General features: G+C 29.9%; 1 protein-coding gene across 1 annotated transcript; it reads left to right on the plus strand.

Moving 5' to 3' along the window:
* The first annotated feature begins 9,276 nt into the window (after window positions 1-9,276).
* Window positions 9,277-19,490, plus strand: LOC107436865 (lewis-type alpha-(1,3)-fucosyltransferase-like). The gene is made up of 2 exons (XM_016048690.4): window positions 9,277-9,432; window positions 18,070-19,490. Exon 2 carries the CDS (start codon window positions 18,100-18,102, stop codon window positions 19,348-19,350), a length of 1,251 nt encoding a protein of 416 aa, XP_015904176.1. The 5' UTR covers window positions 9,277-9,432; window positions 18,070-18,099; the 3' UTR covers window positions 19,351-19,490.
* The last annotated feature ends 705 nt before the right edge of the window (window positions 19,491-20,195 follow it).

Here is a 20,195-nt window from a genome sequence, read left to right on the forward strand (position 1 = left end):
CTGTTGTATTGATATATTTTGCTTTGGCTATATTAATACAATTTTAGAAAGCACTCCTTTTGCGGATATAATCGTGTGAGCTGATGAAGAGATTATATCTTTTCTTAGTTTTGTTTTCAAAATTTTAATTATTTTTTTTTTTTTTTTTTTTAAGGTGTTAAAAATTATGTTTTTTTTAAGGTGTTAAAAATTATGTTTTTTAAATACCTTTTTAAAAAATTATTGTTAATAATTTTCTTCTCTTGTCATTATTTTTTTTCTCTCCATATTTTCTCAATTTTTTAGCTTATTTTATGAGTTCTATATACTTGCAGCTTATGCGCAGTTAATAAAACTTATTAATTATTCTCGTTTTTCTCTTTGTTTTTATTGTGCTATGTTATAGTGATCATATTTAAAGCAGCTTTAGCGCTTGATATTTTCTACTATTACCTTACTTCCGTTTTCTTTTTGTTTCCGCTTGTGGCGTAACTACCACTACAAAAGTTTAACATCATTCACTAGTATATAAAGCATGCTAACTTGATTCTATCACGAGGTACCTTTTGATGGATGACAGTTGGCATGGTCGATAACTCCGCCCCCCACATTGGTGACCTTCGAACGTGAGTTGATCACGCAAGTAACGCCCACTTCGCAATCTCTTAACGGAAACGCCTACTTCGATGGATAGTCCACATTGAATGGTTGGCTTGCTATTTGTGAAAGCATCATTCACCCTCCTGCGCTGTTGCTGCTCAGTCTCGTCTCAAACATACACACAACGTCGGCCAGCACACACTCGACTGTTAAAGGCAACACAGGAGCAACCACTACTGTGATGTTAATACACCTCTCACATTCAGCACTCAAAAAATCCGGTGACTCTCTCCCGGTCTTTCACAAGTACATCAACTAGTGAGATCTGTTCATCGAATTATATCCCTGATAAAATTCTGGTGGGGGAGTACTGTGGCGTAACTACCACTACAAAAGTTTAACATCATTCACTAGTATATAAAGCATGCTAACTTGATTCTATCACGAGGTACCTTTTGATGGATGACAGTTGGCATGGTCGATAACTCCGCCCCCCACACGCTTTCAGTTCGGTTTTGTTTTTTTGTGCTATGTTATAGTGATCATATTTAAAGCAGCTTTAGCACTTAATATTATCTACTATTAGCTTACTTTCGTTTTCTTTTTGTTTCCGTTTTTAGTTCGTCTTCTAATTTCGTGTGTTTAGGGCATTGCTCTTTGAGCCTAATTTTTGGATTTCAGCAGCAATAATAATTTGGCTCCTGCTAAAAATCAATTCAAAATGAGTAAATCCTGTTTTTCTATTTTTTTAAATAATTGTTTTAATTATCAAACTTTTTAATTACAAACTTTAAATTATCCCGTATTATATTATTACCTTGCGCGCATCCATTTTCGGGCCCACCCAAGGTAACTAACAAATTAGACGCGCTTCAGTTTTGCAATAAGAACGTGCCATAAGATATCACTTTATTTATGCTTCTGTTTTCATATATTGTAATCTGGCAATCTTATTACGAAAATATTATAAATCATTCTTGAAAGATTCCGGTACGAGTAAGTTCATTTAATTTGCTCCTCACTATGTAGATTTCCTTTCGTGTACTGTTCTCTAATCTCTTTACAATTTACTTTCAGTATTTTGCTTGATATATTTGTTTGTTTTCCCGTACATATTTTTTCTTAATGTGTTCCAATTTGGTTTAAATTTTTTTGAGTGCTCCTCACGCTGTTGTATTGATATATTTTGCTTTGGCTATATTAATACAATTTTAGAAAGCACTCCTTTTGCGGATATAATCGTGTGAGCTGATGAAGAGATTATATCTTTTCTTAGTTTTGTTTTCAAAATTTTAATTATTTTTTTTTTTTTTTTTTTTTTTTAAGGTGTTAAAAATTATGTTTTTTTTAAGGTGTTAAAAATTATGTTTTTTAAATACCTTTTTAAAAAATTATTGTTAATAATTTTCTTCTCTTGTCATTATTTTTTTTCTCTCCATATTTTCTCAATTTTTTAGCTTATTTTATGAGTTCTATATACTTGCAGCTTATGCGCAGTTAATAAAACTTATTAATTATTCTCGTTTTTCTCTTTGTTTTTATTGTGCTATGTTATAGTGATCATATTTAAAGCAGCTTTAGCGCTTGATATTTTCTACTATTACCTTACTTCCGTTTTCTTTTTGTTTCCGCTTGTGGCGTAACTACCACTACAAAAGTTTAACATCATTCACTAGTATATAAAGCATGCTAACTTGATTCTATCACGAGGTACCTTTTGATGGATGACAGTTGGCATGGTCGATAACTCCGCCCCCCACATTGGTGACCTTCGAACGTGAGTTGATCACGCAAGTAACGCCCACTTCGCAATCTCTTAACGGATACGCCTACTTCGATGGATAGTCCACATTGAACGGTTGGCTTGCTATTTGTGAAAGCATCATTCACCCTCCTGCGCTGTTGCTGCTCAGTCTCGTCTCAAACATACACACAACGTCGGCCAGCACACACTCGACTGTTAAAGGCAACACAGGAGCAACCACTACTGTGATGTTAATACACCTCTCACATTCAGCACTCAAAAAATCCGGTGACTCTCTCCCGGTCTTTCACAAGTACATCAACTAGTGAGATCTGTTCATCGAATTATATCCCTGATAAAATTCTGGTGGGGGAGTACTGTGGCGTAACTACCACTACAAAAGTTTAACATCATTCACTAGTATATAAAGCATGCTAACTTGATTCTATCACGAGGTACCTTTTGATGGATGACAGTTGGCATGGTCGATAACTCCGCCCCCCACACGCTTTCAGTTCGGTTTTGTTTTTTTGTGCTATGTTATAGTGATCATATTTAAAGCAGCTTTAGCACTTAATATTATCTACTATTAGCTTACTTTCGTTTTCTTTTTGTTTCCGTTTTTAGTTCGTCTTCTAATTTCGTGTGTTTAGGGCATTGCTCTTTGAGCCTAATTTTTGGATTTCAGCAGCAATAATAATTTGGCTCCTGCTAAAAATCAATTCAAAATGAGTAAATCCTGTTTTTCTATTTTTTTAAATAATTGTTTTAATTATCAAACTTTTTAATTACAAACTTTAAATTATCCCGTATTATATTATTACCTTGCGCGCATCCATTTTCGGGCCCACCCAAGGTAACTAACAAATTAGACGCGCTTCAGTTTTGCAATAAGAACGTGCCATAAGATATCACTTTATTTATGCTTCTGTTTTCATATATTGTAATCTGGCAATCTTATTACGAAAATATTATAAATCATTCTTGAAAGATTCCGGTACGAGTAAGTTCATTTAATTTGCTCCTCACTATGTAGATTTCCTTTCGTGTACTGTTCTCTAATCTCTTTACAATTTACTTTCAGTATTTTGCTTGATATATTTGTTTGTTTTCCCGTACATATTTTTTCTTAATGTGTTCCAATTTCGTTTAAATTTTTTTGAGTGCTCCTCACACTGTTGTATTGATATATTTTGCTTTGGCTATATTAATACAATTTTAGAAAGCACTCCTTTTGCGGATATAATCGTGTGAGCTGATGAAGAGATTATATCTTTTCTTAGTTTTGTTTTCAAAATTTTAATTAATTTTTTTTTTTTTTTTTTTTTTTTTTTTTTTTTTTTTTTTTTTTTTAAGGTGTTAAAAATTATGTTTTTTTTTAAGGTGTTAAAAATTATGTTTTTTAAATAATATAATCGTAAATAATTATAATCGTGTGAGCTGATGAAGAGATTATATCTTTTCTTAGTTTTGTTTTCAAAATTTTAATTAATTTTTTTTTTTTTTTTTTTTTTTTTTAAGGTGTTAAAAATTATGTTTTTTAAATACCTTTTTAAAAAATTATTGTTAATAATTTTCTTCTCTTGTCATTATTTTTTTTCTCTCCATATTTTCTCAATTTTTTAGCTTATATATATATATATATATATATATATATATATATATATATATATATATATATATATATATTTTCCCAACTTACAGCAACCACATTATCTCCAACAGTAAACAGATCCTGGATTAAAAAGCCCTAGACGCGTCATACTAACAGTGAGAGGTTTTCCTCTTTTGTGTAAGGCAAAAATCCAATTAATTTTATGTAAAAAAAGAAATTAAAAAAGAACATTTTTCAAGTGGTGGTGACAACGTAAACAGCAGAGTAAATGCCTCATTACGATCGACTGTTGGATTTGCCAACTTATAGTTCAATTGGGAAAAAAATCGGACTGTTCCAAGAATTTTTTTTAAAATAAGTCTTGGTGTCATTTACATGAATGAAAATTTTTAGAAACATTTAGAAATATAACAAATACTTTAAAATTCTAGCAAGAATATGCTACGTCAATAACAGTAAGTTTCTAATTTTTTTTTTTAATTTTTAAACTAATTAAATTTACTAAAAATTGAATAAGTGCAAAAACATACCAAGACTTGTTTGAACAAAAAGTATTGGAACTGCTTAATTTTAGCTGAATTATAAGTCTACAATTATGATATTCCTAAATGATGGAATTTCCCAGCAGCTAGTTCCAATTTTTACTGGCATTTATATTACATGCATTAAGTATTCACTAATTATGTAATATACTTTTCTATTTAATAAAATAAAATTAACACTATAATAACTTTTTCCTCCAAATTTCAGGATATCAGATTATCTAAAACAAATAAATTTATAAATAAAAATAGTAAATAACTATCAGCGTTGCGCTCGTTACATTTTCTGAACAATCCTATATTTCACGAGTAAAAGAAGGGCATTTTGTTATCAAAATAATTAATAAAAACAAAAGAAAATCCTTGAAAGATTGTTTTAAGAATGGAGATTAAGAACTTTTCTGTTAAATTTCTGTTAAATCTCATTTTCTGTTAAATCTAAGAACTTTTCTGTTAAATCTCATTTCTGTTAAATTAATAGTGAGGTCTTATAAACTTCTTTTTGAGGACATGCTTCAAAACACTAAATTGTTTTTTCAAAAACATTTTCACACAGTAATATATACTAACACTGAGTAACAATTTTTTTTCTGTTGCAGGAGATTTTTTTAACAGATTCTATATACTTATGTATAGCTGATTACAAATCTAAAATCAATTTCTCTTACAAAACTAGTTTCTTATGACATTTTTAGTTTACTTTTTGTCGGAACGCACTAGTTTAGTACAAGATTAAAAACGTTATATATTACTGAGGTGGCTCATAAAAACTGCAACCAACTTGCAGGGGAGCTAGGGCATATCATCAGATAAAAATTGAATGGAAATGTATGCCCGAAAGAGCCCCTAGCCGCGTATGAGGACATGTAATTTTAAATTGAAATTATTACTTTTTATTGAAATATACAAGTTAAAAAACGCTATATATAACAGGGTGTCTCATAAATGCTGCGATGAACTTCAAGGGGAGTTAGGACGCATTATCAAGATAAAAATTGCACAGGAATCCATGTTCCTAAATGTCGTCATACGCCGCTGGGGCTCTTTCCTGTCATGAACTGTTACTTTGTGTGATTGTGAACTGGTTTCAATAGGAAAGCTTCCTTAACCGCGTATGACGATATTTTTGAGTACGGTTTCCCATGTAATTTTAATCTTGACGATGTACCCTTGCTCCCTTGAAATTTCGTCACAACATTCAGAACCCCCCCCCTTTTTTTTTATGTATGTTTTTAAACACGTACATTTCGTTAAAAAATGTCATTTTGAAAACTAAACTCGTTAGATTTAAGGGCAAAACTAATATCAGATTTGTTTTCTCCACACTCGAATCAGGCAAGATCAAATATTTACATAAATGCAACAAAAAAAAATTTCCCTAGTGTAATGTATTTCTTTTATTAACGATATTATCAAGTCACCGATCTTTTTCAAGCTTCATACTTTCATTTTTATATGTAAACATCTAAACACTATTCTGAAAACAAATTCTAAATAGTGTTTAAATGTTTTAAATAGTTTTAATTAAGATTATATCAGCTCAGTTAACTCCATGAATGCTGAAAATAATCCCATTTAGTTGACAGAAAAAATATTTTCTAAGGTATTTATCACAATCTTTTGCAGTAATTCATATTAATTCATGTCACAAGACTGAGTTATGAATTTACTCTAAATATTTTATGTGAATTAAATTTAAATTAAATTATTGTCATATTTTATGCTCCCATCATCTGAGAACTTCCCCAAAACAGTTTTCAAAAAAATCAATTTGTCCCATTTCTTGATTCTGAATTTCCTTTGTATTCTGGGTTGAATTCAAAATTACTAGGCTGCGGAGTTGAACATTGATTGCCTTAAATCTTACATGAATCAAGCCAATAATAAAATGCGAAAAATTCGTGTGTTTTGCAATTTAACCAAAATAAATGCTCTCCCACTTTTGAATCGCGCCCTTTAGTTTCGAAACCTCTTTCTTCTGGCACAAATCTTTCAACCATGGCCAATCACCTAACTCCATTTTTCAGAGTTTATGCTTTTAACGGCCATGGTAAAATTGCCATGTAATTTTGATTTCAACAAGTGATGTGGACAGCGCCTGAGATGGTGTCCCTCTCTCCAAACTTCCACTCTAGAACTAACTAAGGAACTTTCAGCCAGATTTAATGCTGCATATACACGAAGGTTGTTCAGTCGGCTGCCAGGATCGAACTCAGGACCCCAGCTCCCCTCCAACGAAGTAAGTGACAACTTTGCTGACATCGCTACCGGAGCACTTCTTTTGGTTTCTTTTACGATCCAACAACCGTAAAAAATTTATTTTATGGTTGTAAAAGAGTAAAAGAAATATTTTAATGTTTTCATAAATAGTTTTATATGAGCTTTTCTTCAACTATATTTGTTTAGCTAAGCATCAGATTTATTTTGCTTGTTTTAATGTATGTCAGGATAGAATTTTACAATCAAAATTTCAACCACTTTCCAACTAGCTAAAGCAATCAAATCCCTAATAGGATTCTGCATCTTGTGACTATAAGTTTCAGTCGTTCTTAGACGGTTACAAGCTAAGCATTTTCTTGATATAATCGCCATAAGTAATAACAATAAAAGTTCCATTTGTATCTCTATACGTACGCAGAATTTATTACCATTTTGTGCCAACATCAATAAAATTTGGTCCACTTTCTAGCTTGCCGGAGTGGCTGAACTATTTATCTTAAACTGTCTGCTGGATGACAATACAAATTTTAAGCATCTCCTAACCGCTACAAGCAGAATTTATTAACAAACAGATTTTATCGCTAATTGAAAATGACAATGACTTCCCAGCTAGTTAGAGTTCTTAAATCTAATAGTATCTTTGTGCTTGATTACAATGCAAGTTACGACTGTTTCCTCCATTTAATTATCACGTTATAATTTTAACCACTTTAATAATTTTTACCACTCACAAAATGTTTATGATAATTTTAAAAAAATAATATTTCGCCATTTATGAAGAAATTAACTTGCTCTTTTGAGTTACAATTCTTAAAAACTTTTCTCGAACAATTTTATGCATTTTTTTTTTATTTAAAGCCTTAATCAGAAAGAGATTACCATGTTGGGAAAAAAATTGTTTTAGTTATTCATTCCAAAAGAAGTATACATGTAAGATGTATACCGAAATATCCAAGCCAAAAGTAGAACTAGATCCTTGAATGGAATAAATTAATCAATTGTCGAAATTTTTTGGTCGTCAATGGCAACTAGCAGTTTTCACTATTCCTATTGGACGATACGTATTATCCCAATAGAAACTTATTCCTATTGGCTACTATTTAACTGCTTGATCATTGATGGATTGCTAGTGGACTGGTAAGTGAAGTGACGTCGACTTAGACGGCTTTTGATAAGAATATCTGCTTATAAAATGGGAAAGAACTTACCTATTTAATGATTCGAATAAACTGATAATTTTGTGGAAGTTTCTGTGGACAATAACGTTTAACCCCTTAACGATCGGTTAATTTTCAAAAAAACGGTCATAAAAGTGCCTATTTTTTATCTCATTACAAATACACGCGTTTGATTAGTGCTGACATCTAGTTTAAAATAAACTAATTATCTACCATTACCTTAAAAATCTCCTAGTACTGCCACCTAGTGTGTGAAATGAGAAATAAAAGGTTTGCCGAGCAAAAGAAATTAATTAGTTTTATTGTTAAAGGAGACTGAGTTATCTAAAGATACACCAGAAAAGAGAAGGTGAAACAACAGAAGAACCTCGGTAAAATGTAAAATCAAGTGAAAAGGCAAAGATATTTGCATCAATTGAACAAAATGTTAGTTTTTTTTTTAATAAATAAATGTTACACAACTTATGTCAACAGAGTGAATATTTCGACTGAATTTATTTAAAAAAAATTCACTATCCGATTTTCGATATCCCAAACTACGAACACGAAATTTTTAGTATGTCCCTTTCAAGTTCGTAATATCGAGATCAGACTGTATGTTATTAACGCAATATTCAAAATAAAAATTATAAATTCTTGGCATAGCTTTACTTAAAAAGATTAATTAAAACTGATTATAAAAAGTTGAATGTAATGTAGGTAGTTTAGTAATATAATCTCATTGTTGATACAACTATCAAACATCTTATTTATGATTAAGAACTAAAGGTAACATATACAGTAAAATAGTATTTTTTTAAAAATTAATACTTGTTATACAATATTTAAAATGTCGGTACAGTAAATATGAAACAAATGTTAAAAAAATTTCAATTAAAATATTCGATTTTTGATGACACAAAATTTTTAGTCTCTCACTTCTGGTTCGTATTATCAAGGCTTGACTGAATCAATAATAATAATAATTATTATCATAAAGCATTATTAGTTCATTTACTTTTCGCTCTCCACCACAAAATAGAGCAAACATGATATTTAAAAGAACACTAAGTTTATTGATCCTACTTCTGCATCCAACAAGCTATACAAAAACTCATAATAATCTGGTCTTTCTCAAACGATTGTTTCACATAGAATTTTTATGATATATTCAAGTTCGCAACTTAATAAAGCAAAAGAATACCCAATAATAGAATCACGTAAATAGCATTAAATTTCTTATCAAAAATAATGATCCCGATCGCCGGTCACTAACAGTTCAAAAACGAAATGACCATCCGTGACTAAAAATTCTTCCTATTTTTGTTAAAAGACCGGGCGTTTAGAAAGCTTTTACAATCCATAAGGAATTATACAGCTTTCTCTTTTCATAAAGCATTTCCGACTGTGAAAAAACATCAAACTGATACATCCTGCTCAAGTTTTCCGCACCACTGCGGGTATCCCTCTCCGCTTTTATCTCACTTCGTCGGAATTGTGCACGAAACGGAGCAAACGATAGTTTACAATAATCATAAATTGAAATATAACCTGAAGTTAAAGTTTGTTCTGGAGGTAAGTGCTTGAAATATTTTTATTCTTAGACATAATCTCTAAAAGCATTTGACGCACGCATTGAAATTAGTAGAAAGTTTTATTTTTCTTGACATCTGAAGAACGTGATTTAAATATGTTTGACAGATTATGAAGAAAATTTAAAAGGTTAAATTTTATCGCCTGCATTTCTCAAAGTATCAAAAATATTGTTTTTTTCTAAACATTTAAAATTTCTTAACTGTGACATGAGAAATCGAAAATTAATATTATTTTATGAAACTATGTCCTTAAAATAGACTTTTATGTTTAGTCGTGGAATAAAATCAGATAAAATTATTTTACAAAATAACCTATTTCCCTAACCAGGAATAAGCAACTTATTTATTTATTGTACAGTTTCGCAAAATAAAAAACGGACCACCCTTAATAATTTTTGATCTAATGATAGGATCTTCACGCTCTAGGACTCATTCTTAACGGTTTGAGGGGGTGACCTCAAATATGCTAAATAATTAATGCAGACGATATTTTAAGCTGCAAAATCAGACGCAAAAACGTACTTTCTCTGAATAAACATAGCTTTTTATTTTTTTCGACGAATTCGGATTTTTAACTCTGTCGCAATCTGGGAAAAATGGTCCCAATAGTTCGGTCAGGATAGTGATCCAGAGTTTGGACTCTTTAATATTAATCTTACTATTTGCGTATTTAGCCATATCTCGAGGAATTTTTAAACGAATTGAAAACTTTTGGCACACATTTATAAAATTCGTTCACCCAGAGTCAATTCTATGCAATATATAGCTTTTAATACATATTTATTATTTTATTTAATAAAATAGTCGAAAAGCTTTTGAATTATAAAGTTTTAAAATTTTCACATCATTTTAAAGAACACAATTCTAAATGGCAAAATAAAAAATATGAAAAAAATTGGTTGGATAATTTTTGAGAAATCGAATTTCGAAAAAGTCGCATTTTTAAAATTCAATTTGTCAGGAACAGATTTTGCTCAAATTTTTTATTTTTTCGTGTACAAATACATTCCTAAAAAATTTTTAAGAAATTACATGTCTTACAATTCAAAATATTTTCGACTATTATCAAATAAACTAATAAAAAGTAGTAAATACTTACTAAAGGTTGTTTTTTGCATGGATTTATCTTTGCCTTAATGAATTTTATAATTATAAAATTCATTGTATGCACACAAAAAAAAATTTCATTCGCTTAAAACTTTTTCGAGATATGGCGAAATACGCAGAAAGTGAAATTAATATTAATGGGTCCAGACTTTAGACCGCTCTTTTGGCCAAAATTTTGGAACCACGTTTCCCGGATTGCTGCTACCCCCTATATTTTGGGAGTCAGAAATATGAATTCGTCGAAAAACGGCTTAATCAGAGAAAGTACGTTTTTTTGTCTGATTTTGTGACTTAAAATACCGTCAGCACTAATTAACTAGCATATTTGAGGTCACCCCTTTGAACCGTTAAGATTGAGTCCTAGAACGTAAAGATCCGATCAATAGATCGAAAGCTATTAAGAGTGGTCTGTCTATTTTTTTTCTTGCACACTGCACGTACTTATTTGTAAAAAAAAATTATGTCTCTAGAATTCAGTGAAAAGCGACTAACATTGTCAGACATTATGTTAAATACCAGCTAATATTTTTCAAATAAAATATAAAAATTGTTAAATGTTTTAAACGAAATAACAGAACTTCAAAAAGAAACTTTTTATTAAAAATAAAAAAATATTCTCTAAGGAGTTTTAAAGGGAATTTACGAAATAATTTATGAAATAGTGAATTGACTAAAAAAATTGACTCTATTTAAGAAAGAAGTTATTAAATATTTGCATTTTTTTTTTTTTTTTAAAGGAGGTTTTTCAAGAAATTTGCATTTTTTCCTATGAATTTGGAAAATCTATTTTTTTATTCTCAGGTTAAATAAAATATCTATCTTTTTTTAATTTAAAATTTTCAAAAAAAATTTTAATAAATAAATTAATTCATTACATTTTTCGACAGGTATGAGAAATTATACTATTATTATTTATCATTATTATTTATTATTATTTCTATAATTGTTAATACTGTCATTATTATTAATTCTATCATTATAATAATTAGTATTACGAATTCTATTATAATTATTCACTTTATTGCTATTCTCTAAAATAAAACTTTCTTAGAATAACTGTCTGAATGGTTTCTTTTACTAGAAGTTAAACAGTTAACAATCTAATAAATCGAAACTTAACTTTTTAAAGTACTCGCTGTACATTTTTTACACCCCAATGTAATTTAAATTGTCTAAGCCTTATAATTTATGCGCCACTGAATAAAATGTAACAAAAATAGAAGAGTTGGAAAAAAACTTCTCCTTGAGTTGAAAAGAGAGCAAAAAAACCCTTAAAACTGCAATAAATTAGAATTACTAAAAATAAAAAAAAATTGCGTTAACTTCGTAAACAAAAATGACCTTTTCAGCACATCTACTTTCAACTCTGTAATTGCATTTCAATGGACTACAGAGTGTCTCACACGGTATTAGTCACCAAAAATTTAATAGCTTATTATTCTTAAACTATTAAAAGAAAAAATAATTTCTCCTTTTATTCTATCATACCTTCTGAAAAATTTTCTGCATACCTTCGGCATTTCAGGGTTCAAAGTTTTTTAGTTTTTGCACCATCAAAAACAAAATGCAACAAAAAGTTTAGCAACTTGAACACCTGCGGCAGTTCTTGCTTTTTTTAACGTAAAGAGAAAAATCAAATAAATGGTTAAAACATGACAAAACTTTTAAAATTACATTCTTTATCTGCTCGTCTTCTTAGGAAAAGTCCGTTTTTATTCTAAGAATTATGCATAAGTAAGGAAAAAATTGACAATGTTCCAGATATTTCTATTCAAAAGCATAAGATTTATTTGATTTTTAGTTATAATGTAAAATTTTTCAATAAGGCCATAACTACGTAACTAACTAAGAAAAATCATTCAACCTATTTTATAAAATTTTATTTATAAATGAATTTCATAAAAGTATGCCAAAATTTTCCATAGCTCATTTGAAATTCATATCACACAATTCTTTTCTCATGAAAGTTTAATTTAAAAGTTAAATTTGAATTCATATTCAAAGTATTATTAAATAAGGAATAACTTAGTTATTACAATTTCTTTTTTAAGTAAATTTCTTAAGAAAGAATTCTATTAAGCTTTATCTTCTAAAAATGTTCTAAAAAAAATGTTCTAAAATATATTATTGTAATGTATCGTATGAATATTATTAAAGAAAAGGAGAGATTAGAACTGCGTAGCTTACGCTCAAAGGATTACTATGACTAAAACATTCAACCCTATAAGCTATGGGATTGTATCAGAATATAATGAATATGTTACCGTTAAAGTGTAGAAATCAGTTATTCACAGGTTTTGCTATTTTTTTAAATTATTTTAACATATTTTTGTGGAACAAATGTTTTGTTGCGTTTATGCAAATACTTGATCTTGCTTAATTTGAGTGTGAGGATTTCAAATCTGAAATTAGTTTTGCTCCTAAAATCTATAGATTTTTTTTTAAATGGCATTTTTAGTTTTTTTTTTTTTTTTTGTAGAAATATATAAGTTTAAACACGTTATATATAACAGGGGGTCGCGTAAATATTATCGACGGAGATAATCGACGTTTGATGCGTCATTACAATCGTCATAGGAAGCATCTAAATTAAAAAACAAAGTTTTTAAAGACACTTTTCAAACATAGATATTCTTTCAACGTTTATTTCGGTGTTTATATATATTTAAATTCAGTACATCTATTCCCCAGGGTCTGATTATGGCATAAGGAAAATGGGCACTTTCCCAGGGCACCACACTATAAGAGCCCTCAATTGTCATTGCAAAAAAAAATTTATTTATTTTCAGTTTACTATTTCTTTTTTACTTAATTTTTTTTAAAAGAATAGTATTTATTTTAATGGTTTGCTCTATGGAAATTAGCGCCTAATTGGTTCATTGAAATCAGACTTACCTTAATTCATTGAAACATCGCTAGGTATGCTTTTCCTTTAAAATAACATTTCTAAAATTTTTTATAATATGAACGTGTAACGGCTAAAGCTCGAACACAGTTAATAAGTTAATAGTTAATACCTGGCTAATCTACAGAATAGTTAGGGTAATCCGAACAAAAAAATACTTTATGTTATTTTTTTAAATTGTAATAATATGGTAAACTAACCAGTGAAGGAACATTTAAGCTTCGCTTGCCTTTTAAAAAATCATATTAATTTAAAAATTCGTAATTTTAGTTAAATGACAGTGTCAACATGTTTATTACTAATTGCAAATTATGTAAAAAAATTGTAGGGAACTTACATAATATTGTTTTAAAGTTCTGGAGGTTCAAATAACAAGTAGTAAGAATACCAAGTGAAGGAACAGCTCTTACCAGTCAATGAACACCCAGTAAAGGAACACTTAATTTTGGTTATTTTTTAATGCTCTTTGTGAATTTTGTTGGATATTCTTGAAATTATAACATTAAAATACTTGGAAAACGTTAACTTTTTTTTTGTAATCATGAATTGAAAATTAAAGTGTCAACATATTAACACATACTGTTCATTCACTGGGAAATCTATGCCCAGTAAGGGAGCATGCCTGTTCCCTCACTGGTTAGAAGTTGTTTTTCGTATTTTTAACAAACTTTTGTTGCGGAATATCACTAAAGGTACAAGAAAATTAAAGTTTATATTTTATTTTCATTAACTTAGAAAAAAAACCCAGTAAAGGAACACTTGTTCCTTCACTGGTTTTTCATCGTTTAGAGATCCAGTGAATGAACACCCCCTTATCTCAGTACTTTATTATGCTATGATGCTCAAAAAAAAACAAAACGTAACTTCAATAACTATATTTTGAATTCTCCATTTCACAGTGAGGAAAATAAAACTATTACATGCAATTAATTCCACTTCAAACATATAAATACAAACACTCACCTTATAATTTTTTCAAAGAAACAAGGTGTTGCAGAGATAATATCAAATTCAAAAATTTTTCCATAGAAGTCTATTTGTCCAGGTAACCCAAAACTTTGCTAGATGACTTCCTATTGTTTGGCAGTAAGCTATTGTTACCAATCAATCTAGAAAAAACCTTTCAAATTCTTATTTTTAATCAATATATATGAAATGTTCCTTCACTGGGTAGTGTTCCTGCACTGGTTGGTTTACCCTACTTGAAATTATTTGATTCTTTGTATTATAGTTTTTACAGTTGTTGATGATTGATTCGATCAATTAATGTGCTGATTGTTTGAAAGCAGTATCACCCATATTAGATAGCAAAAAATAATAGCGTGCAAAAACGTTGCTATTGATCCAGCGAAGATCTTATTTTCACTTTTACGATTGCTTAGTAGGTAATATAAAGATTTTCTAGGTAGTTTGTAAAATACCTCTGTAATTTAAGAAATGAAACAATATTTAGGCTCTTTAACGATCACCCTAGTAAATCTTCACTTTGCCTAGATAATCTGTAGAATAACTGATTACTACACTTCCCTTGTAACAAATAGACTTTAAGCTCATTCGAGATAGGCATCGGTGAATTTTATCAAAATAGAAACAATACAAATTTTACTGATTGAATCAGTATTAAATCATTCATAAGCAGTAAATAATAGTAGTAAATAATATTTGGAACCTTACTATTAATATTTAAATAAATTTGTGGTTATACGTGCATTTTTTAAAAAGTTTAGAAGTCGGTGAAAATTTAGGGCCTTTGACATTAGTACTTTGCCCAGAGCACTGGTCATTTACCAGGTCAGTTAAAAAAAATTTACCAGACATACATTATTCAACTCGTTAAAGAAAGTTCGAAATTTTTAATAAATTTTCTAAATCAAGTTACAAATTACGAAATCAATAACTTCTTTAATATTGCCACAAAAATTCAAAATAATTAAATACTTAGTGTCCCGTGCTCTCCGCCGGAGTCTGATGCCTATTACAAAATAACAAAAATAAATCCGAAAGCGAAAAACTTTTTAAATTCGAAAAGAAAGTTAACATAAAGAAACTTATTACTTCTTTCCAACCCTAAACACTGTAATACACAAGAACCTTAAGCCTAACAGAAAGTTCTACGAACGGTGATAAATGGTTCCATTTCGTTACTTTCTAAATGAGCAAAACCATTTCCACAAAATTCAAAATAATTAAATACTTAGTGTCCCGTGCTCTCAATCCGAATCTGATGCCTATTACAAAATAACAAAAATAAATCCGAAAGCGAAAAACTTTTTAAATTCGAAAAGAAAGTTAACATAAAGAAACTTATTACTTCTTTCCAACCCTAAACACTGTAATACACAAAAACCTTAAGCCTAACAGAAAGTTCTACGAACGGTGATAAATGGTTCCATTTCGTTACTTTCTAAATGAGCAAAACCATTTCCACAAAATTCAAAATAATTAAATATTTAGTGTCCCGTGCTATCAGTCCGAGTCTGATGCCTATTACAAAACATCAGCAAAAAAAATCCGAAAGCGAAAAACTTTTTAAATTCGAAAAGAAAGTTAAAATAAAAAAACATATTACTTCCTTCCAACCCTAAATACTGTAATACACAAAAACCTTAAGCCTAACAGAAAGCTCTACGAACGGTGATAAATGGTTCCATTTCGTTATTTCCTAAATGAGCAAAACCATTTCCACAAAATTCAGTTTGTGCAAAAGACGTCAAAAATCTTTGTTTATATCCACTGTCAGAAAGTTACCTAATGATAGAAGTAGAAGAATTTATTGCCAATCCCATCTTTCAATTTATTTCCAGTTATTACGCTGACTCCCATTCTTTATACACAGAACGTCTAAGGGCTTTTATTGCATTTTTTCTTCTTTTTTTTTTCCTTATGGGTAAAATTTTTTTTAATACTTCATCTTCACTCGGTTTCAATAAATATAAGGCTTCCTCTCATTTTAGTTATCATTTCTATCAGTAGCAGAAAGTCCTAAATCGATAGATTCCATTTATTTCTATAGATACAGAAGATAATCTTCGATATTTTACGGAAACTCGAAAGAATATTTTTGCCTTGAATCATAATATATTTTCTTCGAGATACTTTGTGATTTTAGCCATTTCTATTGAAAGGAGAAGTGGCAGAAAATACGGGGAAGAATAGACTTTAAAATTATTAACGCTGTTAAGAAGAATGAAAGACGTTGAGCTTTCAATCAAATAACCTTTCCGGTGAGATGAAATGATTTTTTATGTGTTTTTATAAACCGATAAAAAACATTTTTAGATAACTGTAGCTAGCTGAAAGTTAGCTATTTGAAAATGTGTATTTTAAATGTTTCTATTCTATTAATTTAAATTACCGGCAATCATGTTGCATTCTAGAATTTTCTTCTAGCTCCACGTGAAAGATGTTCCTGAACTCTCTGAAAATTCCGGGAATATTTTTGATATTTTTAAAAATTTTGAAACCATTTAAATGTATAAAAAAATCCTTCATGAACCACTTTTTTTTCAAACATGATCCATTTCGAAAGAAGAAAAAAAAGGAAATCAACTTAATATATTTGGTAAATGCAAGGACGCTATTACCACGCTGACGGTGTGAACTTTTTTTAATGCTAAAATTACGACAATCGATGACAAATGCTCCTTAAGCGAAGTAGGAAATAGAAAAATATTGCAGAAAGAAACAACAAATTTTTTTTCTTCGTTTCCCGTTTTTTAAAAAAAAAACATTATTGAGTTGGCAACCAAAGAGAAAGAGCCTTTTCTTTCTTCAATAAACTAATTATTTTACGAAACACAAATTGAACTCTTACATGCTTATTTTCTTAGAATTAATTTCATCCGAGGAAGAAAACGGTCATAAGAAATATCGGGCAATGGCCCTTCAACTTAAAAAATAACATCAGCTTAGGGAATACCATAAAATTTCGTTCACAATTTAGAAGAAAAAGCAGGTGGTTAAGTAAGCAACCGACCTCCGCATCACACTAAACCAACTACCCAGCCATACATGTCCCACTACGTATTTTGCATTAAAGTAGATTCCGAACCATTCAGGGAATTGATCTTGATCCGATTGATTTTTATACATAAAAATTATTTCACTTTGGTATTAATAGCAAATCTATGTCCGTAGCTGTTAGTAAACTTGATTTCAAGATTAGTTTTACGCTTGTAAGCTGATACTGTATTAGACAAATCATACTTATTTCCTAGGCTGACACACTTGAATATTTTTTTCCTAGTGGTATTTAAATAAAAATTGCAACAATAACTACAATCATAAATTTCTTAAATTTCAACAGCACCGCAAACCACGTCAATGATTACCAGATAGTTTTTTATGTTGTTTTAATTAATTAGGTACTTATGATGATCAGGAACATTTTTAATCAAATTTATTAAATAAGAATAAAAATGATTGCTTATTTATGATTCGGATCAACTAGAAATTTCCTTCGGCAAAATCGAAATTTTCCTCCTCCCTAAAATTTAAGTTTGAAGCACCTCTACTTATAATTTAGTTTTCTCATCACTTTTACTACACAAAATATACAATTTTTTTCAAAAATATGGCACTGACGATTTGTTGTATATATTTCAGGAGCATTCTTTGAAAGACAAATGAAGAAAAATGCCTAGTAAAAAATTCAGAAGAACAATACTTTTTATTCTTCTACTCAGCATCATATACAATCTTTTACGAACAAGTTCTCCATGGGGCCACCCTTCCAAAGCCAAGAACACCAACACAAGTAACAAAACTAGTCCTTTACCACCACTCGGCACACACGTCCCAATGCCTTCACGATTCAAAGGCAAAGCTATGCCTTTCCATCGAGTATTTGAACCCCGAGAAATAGGTTTCCCAAAAGATTTGCTCAAACCACAAAACTCAAACAAAACAAAACTTATTTTGGTGTGGACATCATGGAACAGAATAAAGAAAACCATCAATTATTATTTTCTACGTCCGGGAAACAAAACTTTCAAACGACACAATTGCCCTAATTCGAACTGTGTTGCCACTTTTAATAGAGATAACTTGTTGAAAGCAGATGCCGTACTTTTCCACTTGATAGACATCAAGTTGAAAGACATGCCACCGATTAGAACTCCTGAACAAGTGTGGATAGTTTATAACATGGAGCCGCCTTGGTTGGTTCAAAGGCATTTAGTTACCCCGATGCTCCAATTGCGCAATGTTTTCAATTGGACGATGGGTTACAAAAGCAATTCAAACATCGTTGTCAGGTATGGGTACATCTCTAAAGTCAACGAGACAACACAAGTCAACGAGACCAAGCTAGGTGATAAAATGGTTGCCTGGTTTGTCAGCGATTGCAATACCGACAGCAAACGAGAAGATTATGTATCAGAAATGCAGAAACACATAGATGTCGATATTTATGGGAGATGTGGCAACAAAAAATGTTATCCATCGCAATCATCTATCTGTTACGAGACAGTTTTGAAAAACTACAAGTTTTATTTGTCGTTCGAAAATGCGATTTGTGAGGATTATGTAACGGAGAAATATTTCAATGTTTTCAATTATGACATTATTCCAGTTGTGTTTGGTGGCGCCAATTACTCTTCAATCGTTCCTCTCAACTCTTATATCGATGCAACGGAATTTCCACAACCTAAAATGTTAGCGGAAACTTTGTTGAATTTAGCAAGCAGTGATGAGAAATACTTGGAATATTTGAAAAGAAAACAAGGTTTCAAAGCTTATCTAGACCCATGGATGTGCAAATTGTGTAACAAACTTCATGTTCCTATTGAGAAATCAACACTGGAAAGTGTAGATAAATGGATTTTTGGTGATGCGCAATGTAAAAACTGGAATAAAATGAACAAATCTTTCATAAATAAAGAATAAAAGTGCTGAAGGGATTTTATTCTAGTTTGTATTTTTGTACATTGTCATTAACTAGATGCACAGAGAAAAATTATAATTTTTTTATTGTGGACCATTCGTAAAAAGTAATTTATTAATAAAAATTTTTATTTAAAAAAAAAGAGTGGAATCATTTTAAAGAGTAAAATGTGATGACCCCAGAAATATGTAAAGCTATGAGCTAGTCTCCTCCCCCCTCCCAAGAAAAAGAAACTCATTTATCTCACTTGTCATTTGAACAAAAATAAGTTGACATATATGTCAAGTTTTCTACAAGATCTGAATACATATTTGTGGAAAATTTTAAAAAAGTGCAGTTTTTCGTAAATTCCTCTATAATTCTAAATTTTAATTAGTATAATATGCTATTTATAACAAAGAACTCCGCGATATCCGCCTTCAAATGTATTTTTAAAATCTGTCAAAAATTAAAACAAAAGGCTATATTAAAACCATAAAAACAAAAGCCTTATTGAATTACGATGAATTACTATTAGAGATGCAGGGATCAAAAGATAAAAACTAGTTTATTTTTCACAAGAAATTAGATGGATTTTCTGAAAAAGATCTTTTAATTTTTCTCTACTACTATCATAGCTACTTTGATGTTTTTTTTATTAATAGTACTTCCAATTTAAAGTTTTCTTTTTAGCTTTTTTTAATATTACATTTGCATTTTTTCTTTCTCTTAAAAATTTGGAAAGAGATCTAAAAATAAATACTAAGGATTATGAAACTCTGTATATGCTCTAAAAATAGGTAGTCTTGCATCTACTTAGTCAAGCGCTTATCTATGCGGAACAGGCGCGATTCGATATGGGCGATTC

The sequence above is a fragment of the Parasteatoda tepidariorum genome, chromosome 2 (assembly GCF_982258835.1).
Source record: "Parasteatoda tepidariorum strain Cologne lab strain chromosome 2, Ptep-v5.0, whole genome shotgun sequence".
NCBI lineage: Eukaryota > Metazoa > Arthropoda > Arachnida > Araneae > Theridiidae > Parasteatoda > Parasteatoda tepidariorum.